At 55.7% G+C, this 18,493-nt stretch overlaps 1 protein-coding gene across 1 annotated transcript; it reads left to right on the top strand.

Moving 5' to 3' along the window:
- Positions 1-2,583: 2,583 nt before the first annotated feature.
- On the top strand, positions 2,584-17,743 carry ETS2 (ETS proto-oncogene 2, transcription factor). Its single transcript, XM_004594108.2, has 10 exons — positions 2,584-2,672; positions 6,039-6,110; positions 9,156-9,267; positions 10,258-10,377; positions 10,662-10,862; positions 12,138-12,221; positions 12,822-13,049; positions 13,988-14,254; positions 15,712-15,830; positions 16,244-17,743. The coding sequence occupies exons 2-10, from the start codon at positions 6,039-6,041 to the stop codon at positions 16,457-16,459; spliced, it is 1,419 nt and encodes a 472-aa protein (XP_004594165.1). The 5' UTR covers positions 2,584-2,672; the 3' UTR covers positions 16,460-17,743.
- Positions 17,744-18,493: the final 750 nt, after the last annotated feature.

Here is an 18,493-nt window from a genome sequence, read left to right as displayed (position 1 = left end):
CACAACCGCAGAAGCACTTGCGCCAGGAAGCAGGGGAGCCGGGGGCCCAGGATTCCAGGTGGCTGAGCCAGCACCTCTTCCACAGAGAAGTCCCTAATCAGCTTTCTTCCAATCACCCTCATTTTCCAAGGGCCTCACACATCTACTAAGTGGGTAGGAATCTGTTATTTTTAAGATATATTTATTTGTATTTGAAAGACAGATTTATAGAGAAGGACTTCTACCTGCTTGTTCATTCCCCAAATGGCCGCAATGGCGGGAGCTGAGACTATCTGAAGCCAAGAGCCAGAAGTTTCCTGCAGGTTCCTACATGGGTGCAGGATCCCAAAGATGTGGGTCATCCTCTGCTTTTTTCCCAGGTCATAATCAGGGAGCTGGATCAGAAGTGGAGCAGCTGGGACTTGAAACGGTGCCCAAAAGGGATGCTGGCGCTTGCAGGTGGAGGATTTGTCTGTTGAGCCACCACACCCGCCCTGGAAAATATGTGTATGTGTATATATATAAATGTCTAAAGCTTTTCAGAAAGTATTCTCGGGAGGGGGGCTTGGCAAAAAAGAAAAACTTAACAGCTAAATTAATTTGATCCCCCTGAAGATTGTGCTCAATGCTCCGATAAATTCTGGAAAAATTTGGTGCCATATCTCACCACAATCTGTTCTTTTTAACGGACCTGGCTGCTTCCTTCTTCTCTTTCCTTCCTTTAATTTAGTTAGCTACTTGGAACACACAGAGAGAAGGCTTGATCTTCCGTCTGCTGGTTCATTCCTCAAATGCCCACTTTCGGGCTCGGCAGCTTGGCCTAGTGGCTAAGGTCCTCGCCTTGATCCCATATGGCCGCTGGTTCTAATCCCGGCAGCTCCACTTCCTCTCTATCTCTCCTCCTCTCAGTATATCTGACTTTGTAATAAAATAAAATAAATCTTTAAAAAAAAATGCCCACTTTCCCCCTGAGAGCTGAGCCAAGCAAATCCAGGAGCCAAGATCCCCATCGGGGCCTCCCACACGGCTAGCATGAGTCCAAGTACTTGGGCCAGTGCCGGCCTCTGCCTTCCCAGGTGTATTAGCAGGCTGCTGAAGTCCTAGGGACTCAAACAGGTGCACCCAACCCCCTTTAGATCTGGGTGTCCCAAGGTGCTGCTGGGGCTCGGAGCCTGCTGAGGGCCCAGGTTGCCTGAGTGAGAGCCGGGGAAGGCACAGGCCACCTCCCAGGGCCCAGGGGCTCCTTCCTGTGAGATCCTGCTCCTGTGTATCTACTGGGCACCTGAGCTTACCCAACCTGGCAGCCACCATCACTGTGGCCGTGACCTGGTGGGAGGTGGCAGAGCCCTTGTGTTAGCTGAAGCTGCAACCTAGATGAACCAGTATTTGCTGGTATCCTTAAAAAGAAAGAAAAAGCAACATAATCTTCCCGTCTCCATGGTAACTCAGTATGGATCTGTATTCTGTTTATGGCACTCCTTGACCTGTGTTTTCCAAGAGGGGCCTGAATGCACAGAGAAGGCGTCTGACCTCATCCAGTCTCCAAGACCTATCCGTTCCCCACCCACCCTCCAGGACCCGCTCGGTTCCACCCGAGTGAGTGGGACCTGACCGCACCCAAGCAGTGGGGGCACCTGCAGACCTTCCCAGGGAGACAGGGAACTGCAAGAGTATGGCAGGCATCCGGAGTTGCCATGGAAACCAGGAACCTGGGCCTGTGTTCTGCCTCCCAGGACGGCAGCCCTGGAGGTGGACAGCATGGGTTTGACCAGGTCACATTCATCTTTTAAGAATGTTAAGTTTCCAGGCCAAGGTGTGGAGCATGGAGCTCGAGCGGACCCAAGCTTCTTCTCTGATAAAAATGGAAACCGCAGTGCAATCAGAAGTCAGACAAACCAGGGCTTCGCCCCCAGATTCCACATTTGTATCACTGGGTGGCAGAGGGGAATCTTGAGGCTTAGGCCCTCACAGCCCTGGACCACAGCGGTTGCATCAGATTGAGGGCTGAGGCGCGCCCCGGGAAGCTCGCCAGGGCCCCGGCGTTCCCAAGACGGCCCCAGGCCCCCGGGGCCACCACTCGCGGGGAAGCCCAGTCGGTGCGGGTCGTGTGGTACCCGAGGCCTTGGAGAGCCAAGTCCACTCGCCCAGCGCCAGGACAGGACTCCGTTTCGAGGCCCGCCTCCCCTGTGCGCCACCAACAGGTCCTGCCCTCAGAAGCGCGCTCGGTGTCCACGCCTCGGGGCCAAGCAGGACGGCCACGCCGCCCCGCCCATCTCCCAGGGCGCACTTGGGGACCACGGGCAGGGCCGGGTGACAGTGCGCGGGGCCGCAGGTCCCGCCGGAAGAAGCCGGCTCCGCCCCCGCCCCTCGGCCCGCCTCTCGGCCCGCCTCCTCCCTCCGCCCCCCGCCTCCCCCGCTCCTGAAGAGCGCGCGGCCGGGGCCACCGGCCGGTTACTTCCTCCCGCGGCGACGGCGAGCTCGCTGCGGCCCCAGCCCCGAGCCCCGCGATCGCCCCAAGCCGGCCTCCCCGAGCGCCCCCGCGTGCCCGCCGCCCGGGCTCAGCTCAGCCGGCCCTGCGCCTACCGCAGCGTTCTCCTCGCCTCGTCTCGCCTCGCCCGGCGCGCTCCGAGGAGCCGGGGCCCCGAGCAGCAGCCGCCGCCCGGCCGCGCGCCGGCCCTGACCGCAGCGGCGAGGTAAGAGCGGGCGGCGCCTTCCCCGGGAAAGGTGTCCCGGTGCCGGGGTCGCGGGGGAGGGGGCCGAGGGCCCAGCCCCGGGGCGCGTTCTGGGGGTCCACTTGGGGTGGTGGCTGCCGGGAGGGTCGGAGCGGCGCGCGCCTGAGTTCTCCTGTGGTTCGTTTTCCGGTTACGGAATGGCCTTCGTGGGCGCCGGGCCGTGGGCCGCGGGGCTGGACGTGGGTCGGCCGGTTGGGGTCTCGGCGCTGGGGTCGCCGAGCTGGCGGGGGCGCACGGGCAGGTCCTGTTGGCTTTGGCTTTTCAAGGGAAGCGCGGGTCTTGTTGGGGGGTAGCCGCCCGGTGGGGCCTGATTCCGCCTAGAGGGTTGGGGACTCGGAAGACGGTGCCGAGATTGAGAGGAGAGAGAGAGAGAGAAGTGTGTGTGTGTGTCCCCGTCGGTAGGGGACTGGGTCCGGGGCGCACGGCTCCTGGAACACCTGGGCAGCCCACAGCTGCGCGCGGTCACCTGCTCGGCCGGGTGACTCCGGGGCTGCGCCGGGACCCTTGGGAAGGGTGATTGTAGGTGCGGGTGCCTTGAGTGGCCTCAGCTTTCTGTCGGCGGAGCGTTTGCGCGTGAGTGCGCGCGATGGTGTGCGTTGTTACCCCAGCCTCCCCTCCCCAATTTTTTGAAGCACTTGAGACTTTTCGGCTCTTTGGCCTGCACTCCATTCCAGGTTAGCCTGAACCAGTCGTGGGCATCCGCCCTGCTGCTTTAGAAAGTGCAGAAGTGAGCAGTACCCATTTAAAGATAAGAGTCATTTATTTTAATTCAGCAGCGCTTGATGCTAGGTGTTGCACACAATGGAAACGCCAGTGGCATCCGCCTGCCCACACTGCCAGCCAGCGATCGGGCAGATAAATCTCCGCGCTCAGGCTTATTAAGATTCTGAGTAATCTCACAGTAAATGTTAGCACGGGGCGTCCCGCAGGGAAATCGCTAGCACGCATTTCTGGGCTTAGTCATTCATCTCTAAACTGATGGCTCTAGGAGCCCACGAGCACCCCCTCCCAGCCTTCCCAAGGGGTCTTCCTTCGGTAATACAAATACGTGCAAACCCGTGCAGTCGTCTTACGTAAGTTCCCACACCGTCGCTGTTGTCAGGCAAATTCTCCGTTTTAAATTTAACCATTTGGCCTGCCTCACATTTCTACCTTTTCTTTCTCTGTTTTTAACTTTGTGTAGTTGTTATTCTTAAACAGTGATCAGTTGCACTACCATGCCCAGGGGACCTAAACTTGAGATGGATGGTGTGGGAGTAGCATGGCCAGTGTCCAAAATAAGTGGACTTCAATTCGATTAGTGGTGTGTCCGCCTGAAACCATTTGGTAGAAGGCTGTAATCCCACTTAAAAAAAAAAAAAAAACTCATTAGAAGCTCGACAACAGAAGAATTTCTACTCCCTCCAGCTAGTAATTAGGGCTCTTTATGTGGGAGTGGTAGGCTCTGCCTTGTCCCTGGGTATTTGTACACAGAAGTTGAGCTTTTTTCTGTCCCATCCCGTAGCAGATGGAGGTTTGAAGGGTCAAGCAGCCAGCCCTCCCATCAAGCCCTTCCTGGGTCGGCAGCCACACCCAAGGAGTCCGACAGGTCGGCCTGGGGTTGGAGGCCCTTCTGTTGGATCCATGGGGCTTGTTTTACCCTCATGGACATCTCCAGTGCCGTGTACTAAGGAAGGGCCTGGGCTGGTTGCCCTGGGTGCTCCCGGCTCCAGTAGGATTGTTGCAATGTTTAGGGCCGTACTGCACTGCACCCCTCCCCCACGTGGGCCACAAAGAAGCTCTGTGATGCCGGCCCCTCCCCCATGTGTCTGGGCCCACTTACCTCCCTGGAAAGGTGGTCTAACTTGTCCCTCTTAAGAATGCAAAAGACGCCAGGGGCTGGGAGTGGATGGCCCCATGGTGCGGGGCTTAGCAAGCCTTCCTGGTAAATACGGATTCTTGCATGAAAGTGGGTGATTGTCGCCCCCTCCCCCAGCCTCCTGTGTGGGGCTGCTGCTTGTTGGTGGCGCTCCCCCACCTGTTGGCTGCCAGGGAGTGTGTGTGTGTGTTTGGGTGGAAGAACCTTTAAGAGGTCTGTTTTGACCAGAGCTAAAAGGGGTCAAAGGTAAACAGTCTCACTGTGATCCCCTGCAGCCCCCTGCAGCGAGTTCCCCCTCCCGGCTAAAACTGGGCGTTCTGGGAGCAGCCCATGGAGACCACGGTGGGCAGTTGGGATACCCCTAGAGCTTCTTTCTGGGCTGCCAGTTCCATGGCTGGGAGCAGGGAGGGTGGGGACAAATCCACCCCCATTGTGCTCATCACTGCTAACCCAGGTTGCTTAGTTGAGTTTTACTCCACATTTGACATCAACGGTGCCTTGGATACTTGTTCAAAATGTTCATGGAAAGTGTGTATTATTGAAACAACTGTACACAGGTTTACCATTTTTTTTTTTTGTACCTGATCAAGTTCATTGCATTTCCATGAACGTTCGCAAGTCTGATACTATCTAAGAATCTTTATTACTGGCTACTAGAGCACCTGACCAGCAGCTTCATTCAGGCCCAGGATGAATTATCCTTCTGTGCCAGCCCATCCAGCTCTGCAGTAGCCGTGTGTGGAGCACGGGCATGCTGTCCTACACTCTGAGCGCTTCTCAACGGGCAGCATGTATGGCCAGCAGCCACCGTGCACTCGGCCTAGGCCCAGCAAAACGGGGAGTGCAGATCTGTGCTCGGGAAATGCACCCCTGCAGAAAGGCCGTCTACCTCCAATTCCGGGCCCTCCACGTGCAGCACAGACTCAGCTGGGGTCTCCGGGTCAGTGTGGACTGACCTTCCGTGCTGTCCCCAGGCAGGTATGCTCTCGTGAGAGCACCCTGTATCTGAATCCCATGGTTGCCCTTGGAGCTGACTGAGCTGACTGATATTTCATGTCACTCCTGTTGTCACACCTTTAGGGAGCCTTGGGCACACAGTGTGCCCGTCTGCCTTCCCCTGAAGTGGCAAACCCACTGCCGTGCCCAGGACCTGCTTTACCCAATCTTTCCCCTGAGCTGACCGCGGGAATGCCAGGGCAGAGTTCACCCATCCCGGCAGGGAGGCAGTGCCGGAACTTGGCTGCACGCGTGCCTCTTCCGTCTGGGTCAGTGGGGTTAGTGTTGATGTTTAAATACTCACGTGCAGGAGGCCGTGGGGAGACAGCCTTGAAGGAGGGACTCCGCACATTCCACTGGAAGTTTTCTGGGAGTCGGAGGCACATCAAGTCTAGATGTGCCACCACTGATAATGACTTTAAAATGTCCTGAATATGATACTCTTTTGACTCTGTTTCTTTTTCTTCTTTAAGATGAATGATTTTGGAATCAAGAATATGGACCAGGTGGCCCCTGTGGCCAATGGTTACCGGGGGACTCTCAAGGTAAGTGGACAATTCTTGATTAGTTGTTTGTTTTGAATTGAAATCTCAATCTCTTAGAGCCGAAGCACCGGTCTGGGCCCCAGAAGACCAGGGGCTAACCCCAAGGTCCTGGTCGTTTTCTGGTCAGGAAGATGCTGTTTCTACTTCAGAGATAGGAAGCTGGTTGAATGTATAGATGGGCCTTCCTTGTGGTACTTCTGAGACTCCTTCTAGGTTGAAAAACCACACACCTCCCTGTGGCCCCAATAAAGCCACGGAGGAGGCCATCTCTGCTGCCTCTCCTGTCTGTCCAGGAGTTTCCTGGGAAGGCTGTGAAAGGAACTGCAGTGGAAACCCTGGGGAGAGACAGCGCCCCTGGGGGCTGGGGGTCTCCTTCCCAGCAGGCCTGTTTGGGTGAACCTGCTATGCTCCATGGCACATTTCATGTCACTCCTGTTATCACACCTTTAGGGAGCCTTGGGCACACAGTGTGCCCTTCTGCCTTCCCCTGAAGTGGCAGTGAGGTTTGGTGGCTCTGGCGTGCGGTGTCATAAGCATCTTTGGGAAGCGGTGATGATAGCGCCCTTCAGCCCCTGTGTGATGGTGCCGTATACCCGCGCAGGTTGAATTTTCCTTAGTGGGTTACCCTTGTGGTATACAGGGACTTTGGAAAGTTCTGGACATGTTCCTGGAGGAGTGGAATAAGACAAGTTTTGGTACCAGAAAAGAAAAAAAGAAAGAAATCCATGCATACAGGGGGTCTTCCAAGAGTTCACAAAGAATTCTTATCACGGACAACACTGCGTGGATCTCAGAAGTATTTTGAACCAAAGCAAGCTTGCGTTTCCATCCTGTGGTCCAGAAACTGGAAGCTGCCCCAAGAGATCTACACTTGGCTCGGGCCTTTCTAGAGGGCTTGGAAAGGCCATCAGAATGTCAGGGTAGAGAGTGTTCTTGCTTGGTTAGGCAGGATGTGGTCATAGGGTTCTCAGGGTGACAAAAACGGTACTGGAATGAATGTGTCCCGTTGAAACCACGTCCCTAAGGGCAGAAACGTCTTCCTGTGCAGTAGGAAGTTGTGGCAGAGCGCTCGATGTGTTGGGGTGACTGTTGGCTTAGGGGTTAGGGTGCTGATTGGGGGGCTTGTTTCTCATACCCTTCTACCTGGAGCTGACACCTGGCATTTATTAACTCGCTCCAGACTGCAGCTTCCTGCTGATGGCAGATCCTGAGGGGCAGCAGGTGGTGACTGCTGGGTGTAGACCTCTGCCAGCCAGATGGAATTCTGGGCCCCCAGCTCCCAGCTGATGCAGCGCTGGCACTTGTGGGCATGTGAGGCAATGAAGCAGGTTGTCTCTGTGTTCCTGCTGCTCTCTGCCTTTGCCTTTCAAATAACATGGAGAAAAAAAAACGAAGAAAGAAAGATGTGAGTACGCAGCGGCGTTTTGAGGTTGTTGCGTGGTCCTTCCCTGACATGCTGTTTCCATGAACTCTGAGAACCCCAGGTATTGTTCTTCGACTTCCTGGTTTTAAAAAAAGAACTCAGCATCAGGAGAGGCGTTTCTTAGTCACCTGGGCGATACTGGTGGGAATTTTTAAAACCCATTGGCCGGAATTAGCTCTGCTCTAACATGGTGTTGAGTCCAGAGGGGTGCCCTGCGCTTGCTGCCAGCAGTGAGGTGTGTGGGTGTGGGGCATCAGGCTTGGGTCTGGGCCCCAACTTCTGTCTGCTGGCTTCATCGTTCCGCATTTCTAAGAAGAAAACACGCGGGTTTCATTTGTAAGTGTGTTACACATTTTTTATTGATCACTCAGCAGGCGGGTCATTGCATGACACATAACTTGGGGTTTCCAACTTAGGTTGGAAAAGTAGAGCCTTTCTTCACATTTTTTCCATGCAAGTGAGGCAATGATGAGTCAAGATAGCCCGGTACTCAGATGTAACACGGTCAGAAATTAGCACGATTCCAAATGCATCCAGTGTCCAGCTCTGTCTCTTTTAGACTGCAAGCACTTGAGCTTTAAACCCATTTCCTTTGGGCATCTGGCACCTTCATACAAGGGTGATTGAAAAGGTTCACAGAATCAAAAGATAGGCTTGGGGCCAGCGTTGTGGCTGACAGGTTAAGCCTCTGCTTGCAGTGCCCGCATCCCGTATAGCTTACAGGCCTGGGTGTGCCTTTTCCCATCCAGCTCCCTGCTAGTGGCCTGGGAAGACAGCAGAGGATGGCCTGTGTGCTTGGGCCCCTGCACCCCTGTGGGAGACCTGGAAGAGGCTCCCGGCTCCTGCCTGGCCCAACTGCAGCTGTTGCAGCCATTTGGGGAGGAAGCTAGCGGATGGAAGATGTTCTTTTTCTCTTCTCTGTTGTGACTCTGCCTTTTAAGTAAAAATAAATCTTAAATTTTTTTTTTTCTGAAAGCAAAGGTTAAGTATTGTTTTGGTGCAGAAAATTGTGAAGTCCCCCTACATGCAGGGATCTTGGAAGAAGTCCTGGAAACTGAGTCTTATGGAAAACGAGTTATATGGAAAAGCGATGTGCGGGTAGATGGTTTCAGCAGAGTTTTCTCATAGACTTCTGGAAGATGAAAGCTGGGGGAAATTTCTCAGCCCTGTGAATTGATGAAGTCTAGCTTCATTTAAATTGCAATCATTCAAAAATAAATGCTTTTCAAGACAGAAGTTGCTTAGGCTTTGTCTGATTTGCGGCCACTGATCGGTCCTCAGCCTCTCTGTAATTGCATGGAGCGCTGGGGCATGGAGAGCTTTCCCTGACACACACAGCCTGGCTGGATTCTGCTCCCCTCGGCTTCCAGGGCAGGGAGATGTGTTGGAGGAGAGCTCTCAGAGGTCCGAAGAACCAGTGGTTTTCAGATTCCCTTCTCTGCAGTGCTTTGAGCCACTACAGTGAATTCAGCTATTCCGACACTGGGAATTGATCATGTAATGGCCCAGCACGAAGTGTGTTGCTTTGTAAATGCCAGGGCAGCAGGGAAGTTGAGCCTTGCAGCTTTTCCAGCCGGTCACGAGGCTCATCCTTGCACCTCTGCCTTTTCTCTCGTGTGCAGCGCCAGCCAGCCTTCGACGCCTTCGACGGCTCTCTGTTTGCTGTCTTGCCTTCGCTGAATGAGGAGCAGACGCTCCAAGAGGTGCCCACGGGCTTGGATTCCATCTCTCACGGTAAGCTGTCCTCAGAGAGGGCAGAGGACATGGTTTTCCGTGAAGTGGCCAATGAAGTGGGGGGAGGGGAATGTCGAGACCACACTGGTCTCTGGGAACTTCGGCAGGAAAAGTCAGGCATGCCTGAGAGCAGACAGGTTCACTTCTGTGTGGACGTCCAGGTGCTCAGGGCAGCCTGGAAAGCTGCTGTTAACAGGAAGCTTCACAGCTTTCCCTCGTTGCGACTGGCTGTCATGCAGGACCTTTTCAGCTGCAGCCCGCCGTCCCTTCTCTCCTTGTCCTGCTGTGGAAAATGCATGCTGGACCCTAAGGCGCACCACAGCCAGTCACTCGGGGTTCAGGTGTTTGGGCACTGACTTGGGGAGAGCGTGCTTGTTCTGCTCACCGTACCCCAGCGTGTAGATGGCTGTAGTTTTAAGTGTCTGATGATTTTTTTTTTTTTACGGAATGGTATACCAGGCAGTGTGTCTGCAATGTGTGTGTCCAGAGGTGAGTTTGGCACATGAAGTAGGTGCCAGGAAATGAATGAGAACATGTGCTTGTATGCGCCTAACGTAATTCACTCCCCAAATTGCCAAGGACACCCCGAGAAGATTGCGGGCCTGCCTCCCGCTGCGGAAGGCTGCGTGTTCCCGTCTCACTCGGGCCCCGTGCCTACTCTGTTTGGCATATACGACTTCAAAAAGCTGCAGTTTATAAGCCCTAAAGCCGCCTACACAAAAACTGCCGTTTTTCATCAACTAGGGGTTTTAAAACAGACCTAGCGTAGAAATGTCATCCATGCACAATTGCTTTGCAAAATAGAAGAAGTCCTGCAGAATCGTTCTAAGATGTGTGACACGGTCTGTTTCAATCATAAATATCATTAAATGTCAGTAGTCTTTTAAGGAGCCATATCGTAATTCAGGATGGGAATTGTCCATTCCCAAAAACCGGATGTGTGTCCAGCGTGGCGCAGAGCTCACAGCCCTCTGGGCTTTCTCTCTGCAGACTCAGCCAGCTGTGAATTGCCCTTGCTGACGCCATGTAGCAAGGCCGTGATGAGCCAAGCCCTGAAAGCAACCTTCAGCGGCTTCCAGAAGGAGCAGCGCCGTCTGGGCATCCCCAAGAGTAAGTGAAATGCCTAGGCAGACTCGCCCACCTTGCGGGATCTCGACTTGGATGCCGGGGCCTCTCACCAAGAGTAGCGTGGGTGTGGTTCCCTACGGGTCTCGTTTGAGCCCAGGGCCCACGGACACTCCATGTAAGATTTTTCGACTTTGGGAGGACTGGGGCTCTGAATTGCCTGGCTGTCCAGCGATGTCTCACTCATCCGCTTGGGTTGGATCTCACTCTGGGCTCAGTAAACTCGGGGTGCCTTAAACTCACACATCTCCCACTTCTCCCCCTGGCAGACCCCTGGCTGTGGAGCGAGCAGCAGGTGTGCCAGTGGCTCCTCTGGGCCACCAACGAGTTCAGCCTGGTGAACGTGAACTTGCAGAGGTTTGGCATGAATGGCCAGGTGCTGTGCAACCTAGGCAAGGAGCGTTTTCTGGAGCTGGCCCCCGACTTTGTGGGTGACATTCTGTGGGAGCATCTGGAGGAGATGATCAAAGGTACTCACCACACCTGCCTCATCCCACTCCACCAGTCCAGGTGGTGGAAGGGTGCCATCTGGGTGTGCTACACCTGTGGGTTGGGATTTCAGGTGATACCCAGTAAATGGCCTGAAAACGTCACTCATGGCAGCCAGGTATGTGGCAGGTGCTTCTAGAGTCTCATTCCACTTAAGGAAGTGTGTGTGGTGTGCGTGGCATCAAGAACGGCCACAAGGCAGTCGCCTGAGTCACTCAGTTACTCGCTGTTGCCAGCCTGTGTTGGTCACGGGAGGCCATGTTGGCTCAGCTATGTAGGCCAGCCGGAGTGCCACCTGCTGTGGGCTCAGCTTATACAGCCGGGCAGGACAGGTCAGAGCTTAGGGAAAGAGGCTTGCTCAGATGGACTCCTACAGATGAAACCTAGCAGGGAGAAGCTGGGAGTGGGTGGTCACTTGTTCACTCCCCAGATGGCAACAATAGCTGGGGCTTGGCCAGGCCAAAGTCGGGAATTCCTTATGGGTGTCAGGTGCCCAGGACCTTGGGCAACCCTCCTCTGCCTTCTTAGACACATCATCAGGGAGCTGGGCCGGAAGTGGGGCAGCCAGAACTTGCACTGGTATTCCTGTGGGATGCTGGCACTGCAGGCAGCAGCTTAACTCGGTTTTTAAACATGCCGAGTTGCAGTATCTACTGGAAGTTCAGAATCTCCAAAAGGGAGAGGGTTTGGCTTTTTCAATTTGAATTACAGGTTCTGTGGGAGAGGAAAACTTATTTTTAAAGTTTCTCTGACCTTGGATGGCTCTTGAACACCAGATTCCTCAGGACTGTGTATAGCAAACCCTGAACCACTTCTGCCATTACTCGGCCTGTATGTCTTCTCAGGAGTTATGGAGTCCGTATCGGTACTTCAAGATTCCTGTGGGGAAGGACATCGGTGCGGACCCTAAAGCTCAGGGTCGGGGGCAGCGTGTGTTTACTAGGCCCCCTGCTCCCCAGCCCCTGGCCCTGTGGTGGCTGATAATTTCTTAACTGTTTCCTGAATCAAGTCCACAATCCGGATCTGTCCGGTTGTGCAACAGCATAACTTGGCCCATGACGTCATTCATTTTTAACAACTGCTTCTTATGAGAAAAATGTGTGGCTGAGTGTGGGCTGTTGGGAAGCAGACCTGAGATGGGCTGGGACACCCTGGGCTGAAACACGTGGAATTGAATTATTCCCAGATTGCCACGTCTTTCCCATGTCATTGGGGCCTTGATTTATCTCCTTAAGTCTCCTGTGTCTGTTTTTCAGAAAATCAAGAAAAGACAGAAGATCAGTATGAAGAAAATTCACCCCTCAATGCGGTTCCCCACTGGATCAGCAGCAACACCTTAGGTCAGTCCACTTGTTTCTGAGCTGAGTGTGGTCTCAGATCTTCCCTCGGCCTTTCTGCTCCCAGCACCCGGGGGTCCCATGCTGGGGGTGTGGAGCTTCTGAGATGTGTAGGAGGCCTACCATGCAACCCGGGATTTGGACATCTTCATGTGACACAAAATACCTCTGGGCAGATTCTGAGCGTGTTGGCTATCAATGAAATGATGCTTCATACAGCGTGTGAAAATCCACTTCATCTGCTTCTGTTGGCTTCGCTAAAAGGAAATGTCAAACTGTGGCGTGCAGCCGTTGGTCAGAGCTGGAACAGGCAGTTCATAGAGATAGGGCTAGAGGGCAGTGGGTTGCCTGCTGGGGTACCAGCTGTTCCTGCAGGGATCTGGAAGAAGGGGCAGTCCCGCAGAATGTGGGAGGCAGCGTGAACTGGCCGTGAGCTGGGGAGTTGTGAGAGCTGTCTGGGAATCTGGTGCTCTAGTGGCAGGCCCTGGCAAGGGGAAGCTCTGCGGAAGGCGTGGCAGGCCCTGGGCACTGGCTGTTGGCCCCATGTCGCTCCTTGTCACCTGGGCACCAGCGTCAAGAGCTCTGCGGTTGGTTGTCATGCAGGCTTTGGCGTGGAACAGGCACCGTATGGGATGCAGGCCCAGAGTTACCCAAAAGGTGGTCTCCTGGACGGCCTGTGCCCATCTTCTGCAGCGTCTGGCACACTTGGCACCAGCACCGAGCAGGAGTTCTCCATGTTCCCCAAGTCCCGCCTCAACACCGTCAGTGTCAACTACTGCTCCGTCGGCCAGGACTTCGCGGGCACCAACTTGAGTTTGCTCCCCAATTCTGGTAAGACGGGCAGCATATTCCTGAGTGGCGACTGCCATATCGCTAGCACCCCTGCTAGGCGTTGTGTTCAGGCCCTTGGGAAGGGTGGGCACGGCGCCAAGCTCTGCTGACTTCCCAACCAGTGCACACGTTTCCAACCCTGGTGTTGGTTCTGCCAGCACTGAGTGAGCGAAACGCTGCTCTTGTGTCTGCGTTCCTCCCCAGGAGGAAATGGCATCGAGTTCCCAGGTTTCCCTTGGCGCACAGGTCCCTGCAGTGCCTTAGAACCCGGGGGAATTTTTGCACATGTATGCAGCTCTGGGGCGGCCATTCTGGTGGGTGTAGAGAAGGTTCCAGCACCTCGGAGATTCCCTCATGTTCCTTCCCGGTCACCAATATCTCCACCCCAAAAAGGAAACCATCTGCCTGTATTTATTTGAGATGGATTTGATTGGAAAAGAAGAGAGAGAGAAAGATCTTCTGTCTGCTGGTCAGTCCCCAGATGCCCACAGCAACTGGGACGTGGCCAGCGTGAAGGAAACCAAGAGCCTAGAACTCCATCTGGAGGTGCCCATATGGTGGTAGGCAGCCCAGGGAGTGGAGCTGGCACCTGCTTTTTCCCTGGGCAGTTAGCAGGGAGCTGGACCCAAGGTGAAAGAGCTGGGACTCCAGCCAGCATTGCTGACAGGAATCATGGGTCCCAGGCAGTAGCTCAGCCCGCTCCAGCACAGCTCCCACCCCACCAGGCGTGTGATCTGCGTCTGGATCCTTGAGTGGGTGGAATCCCACAGCTCCGTGTCCTGGCTCGCCCGTGGGCTGGACAGTCCCCCGGGTTACTGCATGTGGCAGCCATGTGTATGTGGCATTGAGGTTGATGGGATTTCCAGCACCCATGAGTTGGTAAACGGGGCTGTTTCCACATGCTGGGGGAACCAGCACTAATGCTTGCTTGTCCCCAGCAGGGAAACCCAAAGACCACGACGTGCCCGAGAACGGCCCCGACAGCTTTGAGAGTTCCGAGTCGCTGCTGCAGTCCTGGACCAGCCAGTCGTCCCTGCTGGACGTGCAGCGCGTGCCTTCCTTCGAGAGCTTCGAGGACGAGTGCAGCCAGTCCCTGTGCCTCAGCAAGCCGACCATGTCGTTCAAGGACTACATCCAGGAGAGGAGTGACCCTGTGGAGCAGGGCAAACCAGTGATTCCTGCCGCCGTGCTGGCCGGCTTCACGGGTGAGCCGCTGCCCAGGGGTCCTGGGCCTGCACACCTGCAGAGCCATGCGTGGGGCAGCATTTGCGTGTGTGCTACGTTTTGCTCTTGGCTCGGCCCCACAGCAGCAGGGATTGTCAGCGGGCTGGGGGGAAGCCCACAGGCAGCTCCCACACCTGGATTGTTCCCTAGCCTGTGAGCCCTTGGTGCTGCCTGACTCAGCTCCCCGGATCTCCAGGAATGCAAACAGGGACGGGGAGGGGCAGCCGGCCCGCCCCAAAGCTGCCGGGCGCTGTTTACCTTTGCTCTGCCTCTCCAAGCCAGCTGCTCTCCCTTCTCAGGGCTCAGCCTGAGCCGTCCCGGGCGCCGTGGAGGCCTAGGCAAGCCGGTTATAGAACCAGATGTTACTGTTTTTGTGTCCCAACGCCTGCTTCTACCTCCTTACAGAGCCCCAGTGGGCAAGAAGGGCTCCTGTGTAACGCACGGGGTGGGTTCCAGGAGGTGCGCATACCTTGGGCACATGTCTTCTGCGCAGAAAACAGCCCTGCACGTGGGCCAGAGTACACATAATGAACCTGTGAAAGCCACTGTGGTTCGTCACACATGGGAGTCCAGGGCTACAAAGAAAAGCCACTGCCTGGTTGCTTATTACAAATACTTATGTATCTGAATTAGTTGCAGAGAGAGGGAGATAGACACAGATCCTCCAGCTGCAAATGGCTGCAACAGCTAGGGCTGGGCCAGGCTGAAGCCAGAGGCCGGGAGCTGCTTCTGGGCTCAGGGTCCCCAGCATTCGGGCCGCCCTTCGCTGCTTTCCCAGGCCATGAGCAGGGAGCTGGATGGGAAGCAGGGCTGCCAGGACATGAACCGGTTTTGCATTTTAATGGATAATCAGGTGACAGGCAGCTCTGTGTAGCTAACCCTGGACTTGGGGTCTGTAGTCCTTAGGACAGGTTACCCTCATGGGGGGACATGAACCCATTCTACAGATGTGAAAGTTGCTCAGAGATGGACATCTCCGCTTGCTCACAAAAGTCACTCAGCTCTATCCTGTCCCATGGCAGCCCCCGCTGACGGTTGCCCTGTCCCTGGGGGCGCAGCTTGGCGGGAGGAGGCTGAGTGTTGGCTAGGAAGCTGTCCTTGCTGCCCATCCCGGGCAGAGCTGCGGACCCGTGCACTGAGTGTCCCTCCTTATGTGGGCCATGTGGATTGGAGGGAATTTTGTGGGAAAGCCGCTCGATGGACCGAGGCGTCGATGCCTTCCTCCCAGGAGCAGCAGCCCAGCAATGGAGGCGGAATCTCCTGGTAGGGTGATGTTCTGGTCTGTAGGAGTCTGACCCTGTCCCTGAAGGCAGAGCTCCGCTCTGCATCTGGACCCTCCACCACTCAGGTGTCTTTGGGTTTGTGCAACTGGTCATGGCTGGACCGTGCCTGGCTGCGCTTCCGACAGACTCAGTGTGCCCCTCTGCCCACCCCACAGGCAGCGGCCCTATCCAGCTGTGGCAGTTCCTCCTGGAGCTGCTCTCCGACAAATCCTGCCAGTCATTCATCAGCTGGACCGGGGATGGATGGGAGTTCAAGCTTGCTGACCCGGATGAGGTATGGTGGGGCTCTGGGGCACCCATGGGCACTCTGGAATCCTGGTGGGCACAAAGTTTCAGTTCTCTGGGTGTTAGGGCTGACTACTCAGGAAGTTGCATGGTCCCCAGCCGGCTAGCAGGCCTGTGGCCTGTGGCCTCGGGGAGCAGGACTGAGCTGACCTCAGACGCCCTGTCCAGGACAAGCCCTGGAAGGCCCTGGAAGGCCCTGGAATCTCCAGCACTTGGCCTGTGTCCCGTGTGTGGGGGTGTGGGGACAGGGCAGGGCAGAGCTGGGTGGCCCTGTGCCACAGGTGCTTGTCAGGTTCTGCTAGCCTAAGTCCAGGATGAAGTCAAATGGGAGGAAAGTCACTCGTGCCACTCCGTGGAGGGCTGGAGCTGACTTCCTATCCTGCCCGCGTCCTTCCCGACAAGGTGGCCCGCCGCTGGGGCAAGCGGAAAAACAAGCCCAAGATGAACTACGAGAAGCTGAGCCGGGGCCTGCGCTACTACTACGACAAGAACATCATCCACAAGACGTCGGGGAAGCGCTACGTCTACCGCTTTGTGTGTGACCTCCAGAACTTGCTGGGCTTCACGCCCGAGGAACTGCACGCCATCCTGGGCGTCCAGCCGGACACGGAGGACTGAGCGCCCCGGGCCGCCCCGGGCCTCCGGCAAAGCCCGCTCTGACCGGCTGCTCCAAGGACCTGGAAAGGGCGGGATTGAGTTCGTCCAGGCAGGTGGCCGAGAAGCGCCTGGCCTCTTTCCATCCCAAACCATGCCTCCTCGAGGCGGGGGCGGCGCAGCCCCTCAGTTCTGGCCTGCAGACGCCACACACAGGAAACGCCGTGAAAGGAGGTTTCCCGGGAGGCTGCTGGCTCCGAGCAGGTGGCGGCTGCCCGACAAGGCTGATCGTGGCTGTGGGCCTTCCTCACAGGCAGCCCGTGTGCGTGGACGCACAGGCACGTCCCTGATTCCCTGCTGCAGCCAGGGCCGGCAAACACTAAAGCCCCAAGTTGGCGAGGGGTGAGGAGGTTGGGAAGGAAGCGATCATTTCAGAAAGGGGGCTTGTACATACCGCTGTAATCTTGACCTCGTCACCAGAACCCTCTCAGAGTCCTATTTAACAGAGTTGTATATTGTAATTTAAAGTAATTATGTAACTGCACGCAGTGGATGCGTTGAGTTCATTCTTCAGTGGGCCCACATGGTGCCGTACCTGAGAGGCACCTGCCAGGGCAGCCGCCGGGAGGGCGTCGGCAGGAAGGAGGTCCTCAAGGAGTGACCCCTGCGTTGTGTTTTTCTTGGTTTTGTTCTTTTGCCTTGATTAATAAATGGCAAAGACTTTGTACATTTGGGGATTTTTACATTGGGGTATGGACTGGGGCACCGGCTGGCCCCCCACCCTCTGCTTTCACTGTACAGTAAAAATGACAGAGCACTATTTTTCTCGACAAACGGTCTGTTTTCCACTTCTGTGCACGCCTCTCAGCCAGTTTGCACACACGGCCTGTCTCGCGTCTTAGCTCACCTCGGCCCCGGGCCGCCGGTCCCCTTTCCTGCTGCGCCCGACCGGTCACTAGGTGTGATTAAAATAAGAGTCTTATTTTTGGAAATATGCAACTCCTTTTCAGAGATCAGGAGGGATTTGTGTAGCAGCTATTTTTACTGCAGAAGTAATTCACTGGAAAAAGTAATTTGTACGAAAGCTTTATTTTTAACTCTGCTCCCAGGGACGTTAACCACACTGCCTGGAGCAGGAGCGGGAGGGCTAGGGCAGAGCCCTTTGGAAGCTCCGCCCCTTCCCGGGCTGCTGTGCTGGCGCTGGCCCGGCGTCCCTTCTGCTCGGGGTCCGCAGTGGAATTCTGTTCTTGAACCCAAAGGCACAGGGAAGATAAGCGATATGGGATAGAGCACATTGTTAGCACATGTTGTAGAAATGGAGGCTTCTGGGTACTTGAGCCCAACCTGTGTCGCTGGCTTGGTGAATGGCCCAGTTATTGAAAGTTGACCAGGGCGGAGTGGAGGGGGCAGACTGGCTTCCCCACTGACCGGTCAACTGGGCGCCCTCACTCTGGGTGCTGTGGTGCCCTGAGACCGCAAGCTGCTGGACGGGCAGAGCCTGCTGTGGCCAGCTCCACTGCATCACCTGCAGATTGCCATCGGCGGCAGGTCCTCAGCCAATGGGACTTGGTTGTCACTGGGACGCCCGTGTGGGACATTCATACACCGGGGACTGGGAACATCTCGCTACCCCGGGTGGGAAGCCAGCCAGGTTACAGTGTGATGTGCTCGTCTCCAGTTCCCCCGGGTGGGTGTGGAGACGCCAGTTCTTGTATCCTTTTGGCATGCTCACAAGTGGGTTTCAAGCATCAAGATTTTGTAATTGGCCTTCACTTTCCAAATAATAAAGTTTCTGGTTTACATACGTGCTTGCTTGTCACATTCCTGGTTCTTCCCCCTCTCCCAGGCGAAGAAGGCAGAGTGAGGAGTCTGCATCCCGAGGCAGATCCGTGGAACTGGTGTCACACAGGATGGGACGTGTGAGCTGTGGCCAGACACCCTTCCCGGGAGAGGATAGCAGGACTGGGTGTCAGCCAGCTTTGGCTGGCATGCTGAAGGAGAGCTCCGAGGGTGTTAGGTCTGTCCTAGACGTTAAGGCTTAGGCACTTCGGTCGCGTC

Source organism: Ochotona princeps, chromosome 3 (assembly GCF_030435755.1).
Source record: "Ochotona princeps isolate mOchPri1 chromosome 3, mOchPri1.hap1, whole genome shotgun sequence".
NCBI classification, from domain to species: domain Eukaryota; kingdom Metazoa; phylum Chordata; class Mammalia; order Lagomorpha; family Ochotonidae; genus Ochotona; species Ochotona princeps.
Note: the sequence above shows the minus strand (reverse complement) of the source record. Positions and strands in the feature narration are given on the sequence as shown.